The 18,239-nt window shown below is 44.4% G+C and overlaps 2 protein-coding genes across 3 annotated transcripts in view; one reads left to right on the top strand and one right to left on the bottom strand.

The window, feature by feature from the left end:
- Positions 1 to 18,239, bottom strand: part of LOC119411874 (nuclear receptor coactivator 5) — a 615,997-nt gene that overhangs the window by 530,905 nt on the left and 66,853 nt on the right. The gene's annotated exons all lie outside the window — the stretch shown is intronic.
- The window catches only part of LOC119411884 (synaptotagmin-2), a 20,867-nt gene continuing 3,261 nt past the window's right edge, over positions 634 to 18,239 (top strand). The window contains exons 1-5 of the mRNA XM_037678835.1: positions 634 to 751; positions 6,953 to 7,181; positions 7,293 to 7,453; positions 17,553 to 17,684; positions 17,949 to 18,116. Coding sequence (XP_037534763.1) covers positions 6,977 to 7,181; positions 7,293 to 7,453; positions 17,553 to 17,684; positions 17,949 to 18,116 — 666 coding nt within the window. The 5' untranslated portion in view covers positions 634 to 751; positions 6,953 to 6,976. The remainder of the gene's footprint in view (positions 752 to 6,952; positions 7,182 to 7,292; positions 7,454 to 17,552; positions 17,685 to 17,948; positions 18,117 to 18,239) is intronic.

Below are 18,239 nucleotides of genomic sequence, written 5' to 3'. Positions count from 1 at the left end.
TTGAGCCTGGAGCATCTTTGTTACATATTGATCACACAATCTGTTTTATGGTGATGTTTTAGCAGGACACAGTGGGATGAATTTTGTGTTTGTTGTAACTGGAGATGTTTTGCGATCAGCTCATTTACACTTAAACAAGTTGATTCGTTTAAATTTCTTTACTTTTTGACAGCTGTTCATAATGATTGGTTTGACACTGGATTCTCCACTCAGGGTTATATCTCATTTTAGATATCAGTTATTAGTTAAGTTTAGTGCCATTTTCCGAAGTAATGAAAAAAGTAATCAGGCCCTTAAGAAACTGGCTAGTCTTCCTTGCTCGTACCTTTTCTGCAAGCTGTGGTTGCATCCAGCTGGGAGCTTGTGCCTATTGATCTTTCACAACTGCTCTCCGATACGAGACAGAAGTGGCATGCTGCAATCGGCTGTGTGAGCAGCATCACAAATGAGGCTGGGGGAAACAGAGATGGATGCATAGAAAGAGGTAAAGAGAGCACATTGTGGGGAAGAAACGAAGTGGAAGTATAAGGAGGTGTGTGACGGGCGGGAGGAAGATGGGGAGATGGTGAAGCACTGGAAAGAGAGGGGGGGGGGGGGGTGGGGGGGGAGTGCTGCAGTGGAGAGAAGTGAGAGGAGACTGCAGTCTCTGCTAATGGGAGAGCTCAGACTATGTAACCACAGCTCCAAGGAACTATATCCTAACACTCATTGAATGGGCCACCTCACAGGGGGGGAATACCTCATCTGACCGGTGAGTGTTCGCTTCAGCATCTTTGCAGATTTACAAGCAAAAGCGTCCTCTGACATCACTGTCACCAAAATGCATGAGAGCATGGTTATCTCACAGCATCTTCTCTGCATTTTTAAAGTATCTGAGCCATAAGAAACAGTTCAAGTCTCAGTCATCCTGAGCGTACTGGTTAATGAGGATATTTCAGAGTCTTTTTTTTATATCTCTTTCTGTGGCTGAGTGACGCTGGCCAGTGATGAGCTGCACGAATCAAAAGCAGATATGGACTCAGTGTTATCTGGCACGCAGGTAAAATTTAAGCTCAAACAAGAGAGGAGGACATTGTTTGATTTCACGGTAGCTCCTGCTTTTATAATCAAAAAGCTGGAAATTTAGTTGACTGACTGAACTGAATTGTTATTTCTTTAAATGATTGAAATGATGTTTTCACTTGTATTTTTTTACAGCTGACGTGATGTGTCAAAGGTGATATAGTTGTGGTAGATTAATGGGAAAGATGTTTAATACGTTTAGAAGAAAGCATAACAGTATCCAAACTTTATTCATACCCTGTATGTAGAACAGCTCAGTCTGTGATTGTGTTGTCTCTCTGCTCACCGTCTTGCTTATTTTACAGGCAGGTCACCTCAGATACAGACAGGTTGTGGGCACATCTGGATTGCTGATGGAAACTGACAGGATTGCTAAGCAACATTGACCCAAAGTAGAGAGGCATCTTCTGTGCCGAACTGCATGCATTAGATGTTAAATCCTGCGCTACAGTGTGAGAAACTCTGCAGGGGACAGCACATGTTAGAAAAGCTACATCTATTGATCTGTGGCCTGTGAATCAATGAAAACAAAGTTGCATCATGATTGTTTAGATTGTACACTTTAATTTTGTGTTACAGATATCCCCACACAACTTACAGCCTCTGTGATTGGACTATAAGTACATTTATTTATTTCCACTCCGAAGTTTTGGTGATATCCTCTGTGAAACTCAACACGCAGATGTTATTATATTTCAAATGAATAGGTGTTTTTTTGTTTTTTTTTTACCTCTATTTGAATTAGTTAGGACTAGAAGGAAACGGTTTGTTCAGTTCACCACAAAAGTTGGAGAATTGAGTGTTGTCAGTTATTACAAAGTAGCGGGAAGTCCACTTTGTTTCATTTGTCTCTGACCAATTCGGAAAGCCACTTGGTTCCAGTTTATTCATCTTCAGGCCACCGTCTGTGCCAGACAGTAAATAACTGTGAAGTTCATAAAATATTTAAAGATTGTCCCGGATAAGATGAAAAAGCTAAAACCCATTATTCCTTTGATCACTCCAGTGTGCATTTTCACACCCTAAATTATCTGAGTACATATTTTTACGTGAATTGACCTAACTGTGCTGATAAAAAATAAAACAATGCAGTCTTTGTTAGAATGTGAATTGCAGGCTCACAACGCCAATAGATCACTTCACATATTATTTTTTTCCCTTTTATCCATTTAACATTTCATTAACATGCTTCACAGTGAATAATTCTTTAATTCTTGGATAACTTTGTAAGATACGGTTCATTGTGTTCAGTGTGAGAGGGATAATTCCTGTCTGATTAGGTTGATTTTTAATTTTCATAACAAACTTTGCCTTTAGATTTATTTATGTATTTAAAAATGATAACTTAAGCTCAGTTAGATAACTAACATATTTTAATAAAATTGCACAAATTGACTTTGATCACGCCTGGAGCATCTCACCTTTAATGGTCTACACTTTTAGAGCAGCTTGAGGTCTCATCTGTTATCAAGAAAATCATCTTTAACTTTTAACAAGGTTGGGTTAGGTCCTCTGGAGGAATTAATTATTTTTTTTGTCTTTTATCCAAAAGACTTCTTAAGTGTGAGGAGCTGCAACAAACTGACATAAGCAGCACCTTCTCATAGTGGATCAACCAGTCTGCTGGTAACATCCAGAACTAGGTGTTCACATGCAAAAGGAGGACCATCAGCCTGACCAATTGTTAAGGCCCCCACTCGGGCATACTGTGTGTACTCCATGAGCTGCTCGGACTCCGCACGCACTGTCCGCATATGGGTGAGACTTCAAACTCGAGCGTACACCCTGATGGGCTGCAGCCCAGCCCTGCAGGTAAGGGGCGTTTACCTTCAGGACAAATTGAGGTAAACGACTGGTCATTTGCTGACACGCCTACTGGATTGATTGACAGGTCGCATTGCGGATGCGACTCGTGAAAAAATAAATAAAAAATGAGAGCCGGTGACCCTGAGTAGAGTCAGAGTGGCTCAGGAGCAGCACAGCAGTGCTCTGTGTTTTTATGTTGTTAATAAAAAGTTCTAAAAAATAAAAACATGGAGCACTGGCCCTGCAAGCCACAAATCAGACCGGATCTCCGGAAAATCTCTGTACCCTCCCGATTAGCCATGTCAGGCCTTAGCGTACAGATTTTAATTCTCTCATGACAAATTCCTTCATTCCTCACAATTTTAGTCATTGTGTTAATGGATGAGGAGTAAGAGATCGTTTGCCTCTTGGCAAAAAAAAGAAAAGAAATGGCCTTGAAACCAGACCATGGATGAAGAAGGGAAATTTAATACACTGGTGAAGGATATGAAGATGATGGACATTGAGAAACATTTTGAATATTTTCGAGTGGATTCTAGAACGTTCGATGAGCTAGTTGGGTGCTTAGCCACGTTTCTTCACCACCAGGGCAGCCACTGCACACCTGTCAGGGCTGCACAGAGAGCGGCAGTCATGCTGCGCATCCTTGCGACTGCTCTGAGAGCAGTTGGTATCGCATACAAAACAGTCCGTCACCAGGCAGTTTATTGTGCAACACAGAGTATGTGTACGTGGTCAAAAAAATTGATATTTGTGTGGACATGACTGGTGGACATCTGCTTCGAGTCCGTGTTGAGTCCACCTCGAGTACATGCTGACCTCCATGGAGTGAAGTATGCCTGAGTATGTGGGGGCCTTAAGTCCCTTGATGACCGCTTGTTATTCACAGAGGGCTGAGTGATACTAGCAATAACAGTTTTATAAGAGGGGGACAGTTGAATATGGAGGCCTCCACCCCTGTTTAATGATGGATGGTTTCTTTTCACAAAGATGGCCTCCTTTACTCCTCTCTCAAACCATCATTCCTCTCTATCCAGGATGTGAACATCTTCATCCCTGAAAGAGTGACCACTGGCCTGGAGATGAGTGTTGACCGCAGAGTCCTGGTCTGATTGCTCTTCTTATTTTAACTTTAAAAAGACCACCTCCACTGCCGCATCAACAGGAATGCATGCAAATAGTGACCTCAAAAGAGATCATTGTTTCATCAGTCTCCATGATGACATCTCAAATCAGAGACCACTCTGAGCAGCAGGACCACGCTTTCCACAGAGCAAATGTGTCAACTATTGAAACTGTGCCTTCAGTCAACCTACTTCATTATAGACATAGACATGGGTGTGCTGTGGGGTCTCCAGTTTCTCCTACTGTTGCCAACCTGTACATGGAGGAGGTAGAAAAGAGAGCCTTGACGTCCTTTTCAGGGACACCACCAAGTCATTGGTTCAGGTATGTTGATGACACTTGGGTTAAAATTAAATATCAGGAAGTCTAACATTTCACTGACCACATCAACTCTGTGGATAAATACATCAAGTTCACATGAGAAGATGCAGAAAATGGCAGGTTGGCTTTCTTGGACTGTGAGGTCTCAGTTTCTGATGAAGGACATTTTCAAACTGAGGTGTACCACAAACTCACCCACACAGACCAGTATTTGCAGTTTGACTCCCATCACCCTTTGGAGCACAAGTTAGGAGTCATCAGGACTCTGTATCACAGAGCAGACAGCATCCCCACTAACTCAGGAGCCAGGCAGAAGGAGAAATCCCACACAAGACAGGCTCTAGGGCAATGTGGATATCCTAACTGGGCCTTCCTGAAAGCAGAGAAGAAACCCAAACAGGACTCCAGTCAGCCATCAGGTGAAAAGGAGGAACCCAGACCCAGACCAGTGGTCATTCCATATGTTGAGGGAGTTTCAGAGAAACTGACATTTGACATGACATCCCAGTGGCTTTTAAACCCCAAAATACATTACAGCAAAAACTGATTCATCCCAAAGATCCAGTCCTTTGGCACAAACAGAGTAATATTGTGTATGCTGTTCAGTGTCAGGAAGGCTGTGATCAGTCTTACATGGGGGAAACTAAACAGCCACTAGCCAAAAGGATGGACCAGCACAGAAGATCAACATCATCAGACCAGGACTTTGTGGTCTACATCTGCAGGCCAGCAGTCACGCTTTCAGGGATGAAAATGTTCACATCCTTGAGAGGAACATTGGTTTGAGAGAGAAGTGAAGGAAGCCATATTTGTGAAAAGAAACCATGCATCCATCCATCCATTTTTTTCTGCTTATCCGGGGTCAGGTCGCGGGGGTAGCAGCTTAAGTAGGGAGGCCCAGACTTCCCTCTCCCCAGTCACATGGGCCAGCTCCTCCGGGGGAATCCCAAGGCATTCCCTGGCCAGCCGAGAAACATAGTCCCTCCAGCATGTCCTGGGTCTTCCTCTGGGTCTCCTCCCGGTGGGACGTGTCCAGAACACCTCACCATGGAGGCCTCCAGGAGGCATCCTAACCAGATGCCCAAGCCACCTCAACTGGCTCATCTCGATGTGGAGAAGCAGCGGCTATACTCTGAGTCCCTCCCGGATGGTCGAGCTTCTCACCCGATCTGTAAGGGAGAGCCCAGACACCCTGTGGAGAAAACTAATTTTGGCCGCTTGTATCCGAGATCTCATTCTTTCGGTCACAACCCAAAGCTCATGACCATAGATGAGGGTGGGAACATAGATCGATCGGTAAATTGAGAACTTTGCCTTTTGACTCAGCTGTCTCTTCACCACGACAGACCTGTACAGCGCCCGCTTCACTGCAGACGTTGCACCTATCCACCTATCGATCTCACGCTCCATTTTTCCCTCATTTGTGAACAAGACCCCAAGATACTTTAACTCCTCCACTTGGGGCAGGACCTCCTCCCTGACCCGGAGAGGTCACTCTACCCTTTTCCGGCTCAAGACCATGGCCTCGGATTTGGAGGAACTGATCTTCATCCCGGCCGTGTCGCACTCGGCTGCAAACTGCTCCAGCGAAAGCTGTAGATCACGATCTGATGAAGCCAATGGTGATGGTGAAAATAAACCGTCCATCATTAAACAGGGGCGGAGGCCACCTTGTTCAACTGTCCCTCTCTTACAATGCTGTTATTGCTAGTATCACTCAGCCCCCTGTGAATAGCAAACAGTCATCAGGGCCCTAACAATTGGTGGTCAGGCTGATGATCCACCTTTTGCATGTGGACAACTAGTTTTGGATGTCACCAGCAAACTGGTTGATTCACTATGAGAAGGCGCTATTTAAAAGACTGAGTTTGTTTCAGCTCCTCAAGCTGAAGAAATCATTTGGATAGAGACAAAATGTTTTAACAAAGAAGAATCCGTCCATATGACCTGACTTAACCTTGTTAGATTCATCTACCTGGACTATTGAGCTGTCTGCTGCAGGAAATCTTTGACTTTTAGTTATTTATAAAACAGGAAAGCATCTTGATCTGGTAATTATCAAAAGAGCAACAGCATAAAGGAATATAGTTAAAAACAGTGACAGCTCAAGAAAAGACCCATCAGCATGTCTCTCTGTTCATCCATCCATCCATCCATCCAACTGCTTTGATCCTATTCAGGTTCGGTAGCTGCTATCTATTTCCAGCGGTCAATGTACAAGAGGTGGACAGGTCGCCAGCCCATCACAGACAAAAATCCACTTACCAGATTTCCAAGCATGCAGCCTAAGTGACCACTGAAGATCAATATTCACTACTGCACTTTAAAACACAGTGTTCATCATAAAAGTGTAGACTAGTCAGAGGACAATTTAACTAATTCAGATTATGAACAGCTAATTAGTTAAGGCATGGCGTGGTGACAAACACAGGCTGACAATGGTCAAAAGATCTTTGTAGTTGACTCTAATAACATCAGGAGGCACATTTTCCTTCCTTGTTAAACTGACATTTCACTTGCTATTCAGAAGAAAAAAATAGAATAAAAGTAGAATTTTAAAAAAATGCTTTGATTTTGACAAAAGTCACTTTTTGGTCTTTTTCCAACCACTTTTTTTTGTTGCGTGTTTGTGTTTCAGGGACCAAGCTCCTAGTCTTGGACAATGAAGTTCAACTTGTTCAAAAAGCCTCAGGCTGTTGCAGCCGCCGAGCCCACTAGCGTCACCACCGTGACCATGGCGCCCTCCCCACCTTCTATGTCCACCTCTGCCCCAGACATCTCAGGCTCCAACAACACAGAGATCAGCAAGAACGACATGTTTGAGGAGATCAAAAGCAAATTCTTGAATGAAATTGATAAAATCCCCCGTGAGTAACTCCACAGTAAAACAAAGAACTATTTGATAAAAGTTACACCAAAACAAAAGTTTCAAGCCGTTTTAATGTTAATGAACTAATTTTTGTTTGAACACCTGACAGTTCCTCCATGGGCTTTGATTGCTATTGCTGTGGTGGCCGCGTTGCTCGTCCTCACGTGCTGCTTCTGCATCATCAAAAAATGCTGCTGCAAGAAAAAGAAGAACAAGAAAGGAAAGAAGGGCAAGGATGGCTTCAACATGAAGGACATGCAGGGAGGCGAGGTATGGCCTGTTTCATAAAAGTCTGACTGACAGCATGTTTTAGTGGAAATATGACCTCTTCTTTTTTAATAACACCTCATAATTCAGTTTTCATTGTAATTTCTAAACACCTCTTGCTCATATTCAGTAACTGTGGCTAACTAAATCTGATCTTTCACCAGCAGCACTTGTAGCCCTGGCTGTAGAGGACACAAGGAGAGCTTCTTTTTATTTTTTTTAACCTCCTTTTATGTGATGTTATTGTGTTTGTTCAAATGTGTGACATATTCCATTGTGGCCTGTTTTGAAAAATGACACACATTGTTGCAAAATGGCAAAGAGCACCTTGAGTAAATGAATGAAAGTGAGAATCCTGCAACTGAAAGCAAAGTAAAAGCTTTCACCCTGGGCTGTTTGATGATTCTCTGCCCTCATCTGGGTGTGTCATTTCTCCTCATAAGTGTAGATGAGGTGGTGTTGATCGCCTCTTTTTTTGTCATGTGTTTGGTGTCTTGTGTGTTGAATCTCTTCCTCTCTCTGCTCTCCTCCTATTTTTCCCACTTTGTGTTTGTCTTGTGTTTCTTGACTGTGGTGGACGCCCTGTTCTACGGTAGGTGGATAGCTCATGTTGATACCCTCTGCCCGCTGGCAGGGCAGAGGGGGATTTCATGGAATGAAAGTCATAGCTTCCTTTGCTTTCTTTCTTTCTTTTTTTATTAATTTTGTCATGATAGTTTGAGAATGTTTCTTTGGGAAAGCTATAATGTCCTCCATAAACCCAAGAGAGGAGAGTTTAACCATTGAACACATTGTTCCTTGGACAATGTCACTGTCACTCACACCAATATGGAAAGTATTGGATAATAGTATGCAAGACACTGTTAACACTAATAACATGTGCATGATGAAGGGCATGCTTGATTGTTTGGGAGACATGAAACTGGTGATGACTAAACTGCATGACAAGCGAAATGTTAAAGAAAAATTTGCTTTTAGATTGTGGTACACAAAAAGTTGTTGATTGTGGAGATACTTGAGTCTAAAGATAATTTTATAGACTACAATATTTTTTATATTCCAACTGCTATGCATCCATGCTCTGCTTTTTATTATATATTTGGTCCATCTAATTTAACTTAATTTCTCTTGATGCCCACACTTGATTTAACTAATGTTGTATTATAAATACAGTAGTTCTATTTCATATAGGCTTCGCCCTTTAAGGCTGTCGCTGATGGGTTTATCCCGTTATGCAGAGCATAAGCACTGAAAAAAAATTAGTCCACGCCCACCTGCTGTGTGGGCCCCACCCGGTCCGTATAAATTACGTTAAGAGCGGGAAATCGGCTCCCATTTTTTCTTCAGCGAGCTAATATAGCACTGTCAGAAGAACAAAGAAGATAAATTGTGTAAATGACCAACCTTTGCGAAAGATGCTTGGCCCGGCAGTCGACCTCCGGTCGTCCGGTGAGTTCTCCTCCCCGAGGAGAAGATGACAGCAGTCTTATTCCAAGGTAAGCGTCGGGGAACATTTCCCAGTGACAGGTCACTACACGCTGGACAACGCCATCTTGTGTTTTTCCTCTTATCGCCGACCCTCGGGGCGAACCGGATGGTTCCTCCGGGGCAAGGCGTGCTCAGCTGCAGCCCCGCTGCTCTTTCCCTCCTGGGGAGCGTAGTGTAGGTGGAGGGGGGCTGAGTGAATGCTCACCCCATCCCACCTCGTTTCGCATCGGCGATCACACCGCTCCCGGCCGACGGCGCCCTCAGGGGTTGCCCGGCGGAACCCAGGAGGAGGCTGACATGAAGGGACCCCTTTTTTCTACGTCCCTCGCCTTTTCCCGCCAGTTCGGATGATCGGCGGAAAGGTTGTTTTTCACTGGGCTCCACTCTGGCTCACCGTCTTGATCCATACGGCCTCGCGTTCCAACAGGACGTTCCACGGGCGAGGCCGCAGACGGTTCTTTCCTGGTAGATTAGAGGAGTCGGTCCCCAGTCCGCTCCCATCACCAGAGTTGAGGGATTCACCGAGCGGGGCTATTCCTCGGTAACCCCCCCTGGAGCCAAGCCTCGCGGAAGCTTCCGGAGCGAAGCTGCCCAGGTCGGAGCAGCGTCCCGTCCCTCCGGAGGAACACAGACGGCAACCACGCTCTCCAATCGAGCCCACCGACGTGTTTTTCAGGCAGCCGCAGCTAGCAACAACGTGCGCTGCTAGCATATAGCATGTCCAAGGGATTGAAGGCCGCAGACCTGCCTTGGAGACGAAGATCTCCCTCTGTAAAGCAGCTGACGCCAGCTCAACATGTGTGCCTCTCCCACGGTTTGCCTTGTCGGGGACTGCAGCGCGGAGGACGATGACCCAACGATCCACCTGGCTTCGTTACTCCCCTCGCTGCCGGAGAATCTGCACAAGACCTGATGAAGCCCATCGCGGACGCGCTGTTCAGAGCAGCTTCAAACCATGCTGGCGAAGTGAAACAGTCGGAGGAGGTGCCAAAAGCTGTTCGCCACCTCATCAAGCCGCGCGGCCCACCCCGTCCCCGCTGGAGGGACCGTCGCGAGCAAGTTTTCGACTTTTCCACGGCCGCGGCTCTCGCTGAGTTCCACCACCAGCCCCGCCCGTCAGAATCCAGCCCTCTTCACTCCGGCAGCCTGCAGCTCAGCGTTTCCCCAGAGTTCGCCTGCAAGACAGCGCTCTGGGCAAACAATCGCAGAGCTCATGAGAGAGAAAGCTCTCAAATGACGGTCTCCGGAGGGTGTGTGTAAAAGTGACACGAAAGTTGAAATAAATCATCATTAATGATCCAAGTGTCTGTTTTTTAGCCAGTCTGTAAGCCCGGATGAGCTCACAGTGGCCGCACACATAAGAGCGCACTCGTGGGATGAAACAGCCCCACACACGAGCCGGTGTCCTTAAATAAAGGTTTGTAACTCACCGTCGCTCTAAGACATGACGAGTCGATCACAGAACAGCCTCCACACATGAGCCGGTGTCCTTAATTAAAGGTTTTTTAACTCACCGTCGCTCTAGACATGACTAGTCGATCACAGGACAGCCTCCACACATGAGCCGGCGTCCTTAATTAAAGGTTTTTAAACTCACCGTCGCTCTAGACATGACGAGTCGATCACAGAACAGCCTCCACATGAGCCGGTGTCCTTAAATAAAGGTTTTTTTAAACTCACCGTCGCTCTAGACATGACGGGTCGATCACGGCACAACGGTAAGCGAAAATAACTCATTACCAACTAGAACTGCATGATCCTCACTCAAGCGGTGTCAACTCGCACTCGTGGGATGGAACAGCCTCCACATGAGCCGGTGTCCTTAAATAGGGTTTTAATTCACCGCCGCTCTTGACATGACGAGTCGAACACTAAGATGACAGCCTCCATCCAACGGTGCTGCGTTGATGCTGGCGCACACAGCTGCCGGCGCTAACCAGCTCACATCGGTATAAATGTGGTCCGCAGGCTGGTCCGGGTGGGGGTCCTTCTCTCTCAGCTTTCGGCAGCTCACCGCAGCTTAAACGTGAAGCAGCCGAAGAACCCGGTAATGAGTCCCACCTCCCTCCAGCGCGCGCCCCTCCAGCGAGAGCGGCGCGCGTCCCTCCAGAGAACAACGTGTGCTCCCGCGGGGCTAAGCAGCCTTCACTCCAACAGCACGGTGTAAATGAAGTCACGCCCTCCGCCTTTCAACGTTCGCACAGCGACGTCAAACGCGCAGCTCACTGCGTCATCAGCTGTCACACGCTTCGCCTTCAGCTCAAGTCTCGCCCGGGGTCACACAGAAAACATTCCCGCGACGCATGACGGCGGTTGAGGGGCGGACTGCTGACAGCCGTACAAAACATGACGCATCATTAACGCACGTTCATCCACGAACGTTACGTAGAGTGGCTAAAACATGCTCGCCGTTTTTCAGATGGATGGACAGGGTTTATGCAAATGGTACAAGTTACAGTTTGCAACCCGAACCCCTCCATTCAGAGGAGTTATATAAACGGTCCCGTCATCATCAGACTGATTCTCTTCCCTAAATGCAGAAATCCAAGTGTTTTCTGATAAAAGTAATCTACAGAGTTCCCCAAGGGAGAGAAAACACGAGGGTTTTACTCACGGATCGGAGGGGTGAGACCGTTCTTGGATCTGTTGTTTAACATCCAGAGAACGCATACCAATCATCCTAAAACACAGAGACGAGAGTTTTTTGTTTTACCTGGATGATCTGCAGATCCTGTCACTTCAGACAGGAGGCGCTGATGCAGGATCAGGTGTTGACATCACACCTGTTAATCTGGGCTTCGCCATAAAGTGGAAGGAAGCTCGATTTTCCCGGCCCAGACATTTGTTTTCTGGAGTGGAATTAAATTCAACCACCATGAAAACTCGTTTATCACATGAGACGCCTCTAGAGGTGTTTTTGCACGTCTGCATGTGGATCCAGTAAAACACACGACGGATGATCATTGTCTTTTCCTCTGTGGAAGCAGACCTCCGACTCTGGGGAAACACCTTGTTTTTCTATCAGAGGGAGTCCCCCTCAGCAGACCCACGTCATGGGTCAGTCTTCACGGACACGTTGCTGTCAGGCTGGGGGGGGGACATGCCTATCTCAAGCAGTAGGGGCGCTGTGGCCCCACTACACATCAGCCCACATCAATGTTTTGGAGTGTCGCACAGTACTGAATGTGATTCAACACCTTGCTCCTGTGCTACAGAATCAACACGTGTTGATTCACACAGACATCATGATGACTGCTGCGTACATAACCATCAGGGTGTGCGTTCAGCCCAGATGTTACACATTGTGCGAAAGCTACTGAGTTGGGTTCATCAAAACCTGCTTTTATTAGAGCGGTTTACATATCCGGTGTTCTGAACAGAGGGGCTGATGTGACGTCCAAGGGCGGTCCACGTTACGTGGACCGGATCCTCCATCCGGATCTGATGTTTTCAGACGCAGCAGAAGTTGGCAAAGCAGCTGTGGACCTGTTTGCGATGCGAGAAGAACGCTCAATGTCAACTACGGTTTTCCCTGAGCCCGCGAGACGATCCATCGCTGGGGGGGGACGCATTTGCTCACAGTCGGTGGCCCAAAACGCTTTTTACGCGTTTCTTTTCCCCCACCTCCTCTGTTTTTTACGGTCCATGAACCGAGTTCAGGAGGAGGGATTGACAGCTCTCCTGGTGGCTCCCGGCGTGTGAACGCACTATGGTTCCCAGGCCTGCAACGTCTGTTGTTGGGTCGCCGTGGAACTGTCATGGAGGAAGGATGCTCTCCTTCAGGCAGGAGGAGCGACCAAGAGTTACCCAGAAATAGGTCAACACCGGTGGGTCTGACCGCTGAGCGGTTCCACTTAGAGGATGGGTCTCCCTCAGGAGATAGTGTGCACAATTCAAGATTCACGTGCTGCATCTACCACAGTTCTGTACACATCAAGGGGACGGCTTTTCAGCGCTGGTGTACAGAGAAGGTTTAGAGACCACTTCATGCCTTTTAGGCGGCGTGTTGTTTTTCTACAACAGCTGATGGATAGGGAGTTGGCTTTCAGTACGCTTTAACGTACGATTGCAGCCATCTCTTCCTGCCACAAGGGTTTGGAGACAGAACAGCTTTTATCACCCGCTGATGAAGCGGTTTCTAAAAGGTGTACAGAGATGTAGGCCTGTTTCACGCCCACTTGTTCCACAGTGGGTTTAACGCTGGTCCTGCGAGCCCTGATCAAAGCTTCAATTGAGCCTCTGGATCAGGTTTCATTTAAATTCTTGTCTCTTTTAACAGCCCTGTTGCTGGTTTTAACACCCGTTAAGAGGGTAAGTAATTATCTGCCCTCTCTGTTGCTTCGTCATGCCTTAGAATTAGGCTGACGGGCAGCTCAGCTGATTTAAGACCAACCCAGCTTTTATGCCTAAAACATCACGAGCTCTTTTAAATCAAGAGTGATATCGTTGGAGGGGTTTTTTCCCCCCCACAGATCAGAAGGGGAAGCATCTGTTCATCTTCTCTGCCCGGTGCAGGCGTTGACGTGTTACGTAACGCGCACAGCTGCAATGCGTTCAAATTCAACAGTTGTTTGTGCATTATAGAGATGCTTCTGCAGGTCGCCGTTATCCATCCAGCGCTTGTCACACTGGCTGTGTGAGGCCTTTTCTGAAGCCTACAGAGCATCAGATTTAGGGCCTCCTGTCAACCTCTAAGCACATTCGACCAGGGGTATCGCATCTTCGACTGCTCTGCATAATGGTATGTCAATGCAGGACATTTGCACTGCGGCTGCATGGTCAACACCCTGCTCATTTATTCGCTTTTACCTACGTGATGTAACGGCTCGTTCCATGACACATTCTGTCCTTAGTGCTCTAACAGAATGAATATTGTTGTTTCATGGAACTCTGTTTAAGCTCACTTCTGTCTGCATGCATTACAGTGTGAGATGTTGTTATCAGTCACAGTCGTGTCTGTGTTTCTGGTTCTATTGTCACTAATCAGTTCATGATTATTGTTACCAATCAGTTCATTTGATTATTTATCAATTCATGGACATTAATCTGTTTATACTGTTCAGCCATGAACCAGTTGGTTCATGCCCCCCTCCCCCCCTCTTTTCAACTTCCTCTTCCCGTTGAAAGTTTTTCCGGGGTATTCATGCTTGTCAGAACGCATAGTTACACAACATGCGTCTGTGCATGGCACATAATTACGCGATGCGTAGTTTATGCACACGGGGAGCTGGGTGACAAGACGTTTTTTGGGCAAGCTTCCGCTTCTTACTGTGTTCGAATGGACCCAGTGAGGCGAGGACCACATCCGTTTCGCCCTTAACCCATCAGCGACAGCCTTAAAAGGCGAAGCCTATATGAAATAGAACGTTGGTTACGTACTGTAACCCCAGATTCTATGAATATAGGCGTAGCCCTTTAAGCGTCGGGCCTCACTGGCTCCTAAATGGCTGAAGAAAAAAGCTATTTTGGGAGCCGATTTCCCGCTCTTAACGTAATTTATACGGACCGGGTGGGGCCCACACAGCAGGTGGGCGTGGACTAATTTTTTTTCAGTGCTTATGCTCTGCATAACGGGATAAACCCATCAGCGACAGCCTTAAAGGGCTACGCCTATATTCATAGAATCTGGGGTTACAGTACGTAACCAACGTTCCCAACTGTGGTCCTTGAGGATCACCGTCCTGCATGTTTTACTTGTTTCCCTGCTTTGACGCACCTGATTTGAATGAATGGGTGATTAACCGGCTTCTGCAGAACTTTAGAAAGTAATTAAATCACTGAATCAGGCATGTTGGAGCAGGAAACAACTGAAATTGTCACAATAGGCTGGTGCTGATGAACCCAGTGGTGCAGGCAAGCAGGCGAGGACTCAGAAATATGTAAAATAAATAATTTATTAACAGAACAAGAGAGCTGGCATAGCAGCAAAGCAAAACATAAAATGAACAGGGGATACTCACAATACAGACGAGTCATCACCAGCGAACAGATAAACAATGCCAGGACAAGGACTAACAGAGAGACTCAGACTTATATACAGAAAACACCAATTAAACCAAGTGATAACACATGTGGGTAATCACAGATGCCAGAGAAGGAGAAAGAATGCAAGACATGAACACTACACAAGATGTGGCTAGATACTAGAGAAACCCAAACCCTAGAAAGAGAAACAGAGGATCAGGGGGAAACAGACATAACATCAGGGACAAGACCACAACTCCTACAGAAACATGCAGTATGGTGTTCCTCAGGGACCAGGGTTGGAAACTACATAATGTAAATATATGTTTCACGTCTCTCATGTTGCCATTAAAACATTAGAGGAAGGATGCTGTGGGTCAAAGTTGATGCATCTCTGAACCAACAGCACTGAGTGGATGAGAATAAAAGAACTAAGCTCCTTGAGAAATTTTGACGGGGACTACCACGTGGCAGCCATTTAAAATTTTTAATTTGACAATATTGGTGTTTGCTCTCAGCTACCACCATACCAAAATTTGTGCTCAATGTGGCAAAAAAAAAAAAAAAAAAATAGTGAATTAGAGTCATTTATTTTATGCATCTTGGATTTTTGATTTGGATGCAGCATGTGATGTGGAAAGTTCTCAGCTAGAACCACACCAAATTTCAGCTCTATATGTATAAAAATAGACATTGGAGTTAGGACTGTATGGCAGGCCAATGTAACATCTAATAAAAATATTCATCAATCTCTAATATTTAGCTTTTTTTAATGTCAGTAAAATCCTTCCACTCAAGCAAAATAATATTCTTGATGCTAATAAAGTAAACCAGAATAAATCTCAAATAATATTCAGACAAAAACATATGTTAAGGTTTTACAAGGGTAAACAATATTTAGGATATTTATTTTCACGTTATAAGTGGGTGTGTTAACATTTATAGGATCCTTAAAAAATTCAGTCACAACCAGATTATTAATTTGTCCGTGGGACTAAACTAAACATTGCTGGTTTCAGGAAACTCTTAATAATGATGTTTTACTTTGACAACTAAACTCTTAGTTTATCTTAAGAAGTTATTATATTAAACCTATTTTTTCTTTGATGTCGTTTTTTTATTTTTATTGATAAAGATGCATTGGTATGGGCTGTTGTGAGACAGTTTATTAATGGTGGTATTCTAAATATGGTGCAATCTAACATTCAACCATTTGCCAAAGAGAAGAAGTTTTTGTTTTACTTCATTGGAAAATGGTGCTATTCATTAGCCCCTTTAATGGAGCCAGCATGCAATGTCTCCACTGACCCTGGCTGCCACTGCGCTGCTCAAGCATGTCGAAGGAAATGCCCACCGAGCCGATAAGAGGACGAGGAGTGTTTAAAAAGTAGAAACAACAACAACTAAAAATAAACTATTTGAAACCAGAAAATATCTTTTCACTTTTAAGTTTGAAATCCCTTGTTTTGATCAGGAGCGGTGTATTCCAGAAAGGAGGTTTAACAAACTCCGAGTTTATCCACGAACTCTGAGATTCCACTCCCAGAATGGCTGAAAACTGGAGGTTTTGAATATAACCAATGCTCCCTGAGGCAGGGAAACGAGGTACAACACATATGTATGCTTCACGTCATGTGTTGTATCGAATGCACTGACTGAAAGGGAACAATGAGTTTGATCAGTTCTGAGTATCTTCATCCCAAGTTGAGAGCATGACCAGCACAATAAAAAGCCATTGTCGTTGCAGCCCTCATGTATCCATTCATTACAGCAACCACAGTAATATCAGTCACGTTAGGTTCATACTTAGCAAGTCCAGAAATTACATACTAGAGCTTTGCATCAGTTAGACTGTTTTAGACAGAAGTTTTCCACATTTGCATAAAAAAATCAAAAAATTATAAAGCTAAACAGAACACATTCCTCTAAAAATGTTCATTAGTCAAAATGGTAATTTGAAAAACATACCAAGCTGCTCACTGTAGGTCGATGTGTCTGTAAAATGAGGTATCCAGAAGAATAAATTGATTTCATGGTTAATCACTTTCATTAAAAAACCTACCGAAAGAAAAGAAAACAAAATAAGGTAGACTTGAACTCATCTGGACTTCTGTAACTGAAGAAAATTTGCTCAAAGAAGTAGATTTAATACATTTAAGAGTTAGACCGTTGCTAATTTCATAAGTTTTTCTTATTTTTAAGAATTTTTTATTTTTTGAGTTTATTACAGAATGATGGAAGGTGATGACAGGTTACACAACTTAATATTTAAATGTACTTTAATTTACGAGCTTGTAACGTGTAAAAAAGTCCATATTTTACTTTCTCACCTGCCTCTGGCCAGATGTTGTTGATTTACCTTATTATAATACCATTAAACGCTAATGACAACCAATTACTCTCACTGAAGATTATTTAATTATTATCAATAGAAATAAAAACTCAAGTGTAACGTTCACATAAGTAGCTTTCTGGAATACCCGCCAACTCCTGTGCAGGTAAGCAGCAACCAAGCCGTGTGACTCCCCTGTAAAAACTCCTGGAGCTCCTCCTGCGTTTGTGGCATGATGGATGCTATTGGAAATCTTGGTCTGCAAATTAAAAATTATGCAACCCACATTTCAGTTTGTTTTATTTTTTTGCTTCACAGAAACAACAGGATGATGATGATGATGAAGGCGAGACAGGAATGACAGAAGAGGAGAAAGAGGAGGAGGAGAAAGAACAAGAAAAACTGGGGAAGCTGCAGTACTCTATAGATTATGACTTTGAGAACACCAAGGTAACTTTTAAATGCATTGACAACTATTAAATAGTAATAAAATAGAAATATGTAATTTTGTGTTCACGTAAAAAAAAAAATTCACAAGATTTTTTTAAATGTGGTTATTTTTATTTACAGGGTTAGTAAAATGTTTTTTTGAAAAAAAGAATCATGTTTTTCCACGTGTGGACAAAACCAAGTGTTACATCCTTTTGTTGTCAGTTTGAGCCTGTGACTCTGACACGTCTTCTTACTGATGCTGTGATGCTCCTCTGTCCACAGCTCACGATCAGCATCATGCAAGCTGCAGACCTCATGTCCATGGACTCGGGTGGAACGTCCGATCCGTACGTTCGAGTCCTGCTGCTCCCTGACAAGAAAAAGAAGTTTGACACTAAAGTTCACAAAAAAACACTGAACCCTGTCTTCAATGAGACATTTGTTTTCAAGGTATGATCACCATCTTTGTAGTTACTATCACTCATTTTGGATGACAGAGAGCAAGTGACGTGTGTATTTATGTGTATATATATATATATATATATATATATATATATATATATATATATATAA

The sequence above is a fragment of the Nematolebias whitei genome, chromosome 7, assembly GCF_014905685.2.
Source record: "Nematolebias whitei isolate Nwh7 chromosome 7, NemWhi1, whole genome shotgun sequence".
Lineage (NCBI taxonomy): Eukaryota > Metazoa > Chordata > Actinopteri > Cyprinodontiformes > Rivulidae > Nematolebias > Nematolebias whitei.
The sequence above is the reverse complement of the archived record's forward strand: the minus strand, read 5'-3'. Positions and strand labels throughout refer to the sequence as shown.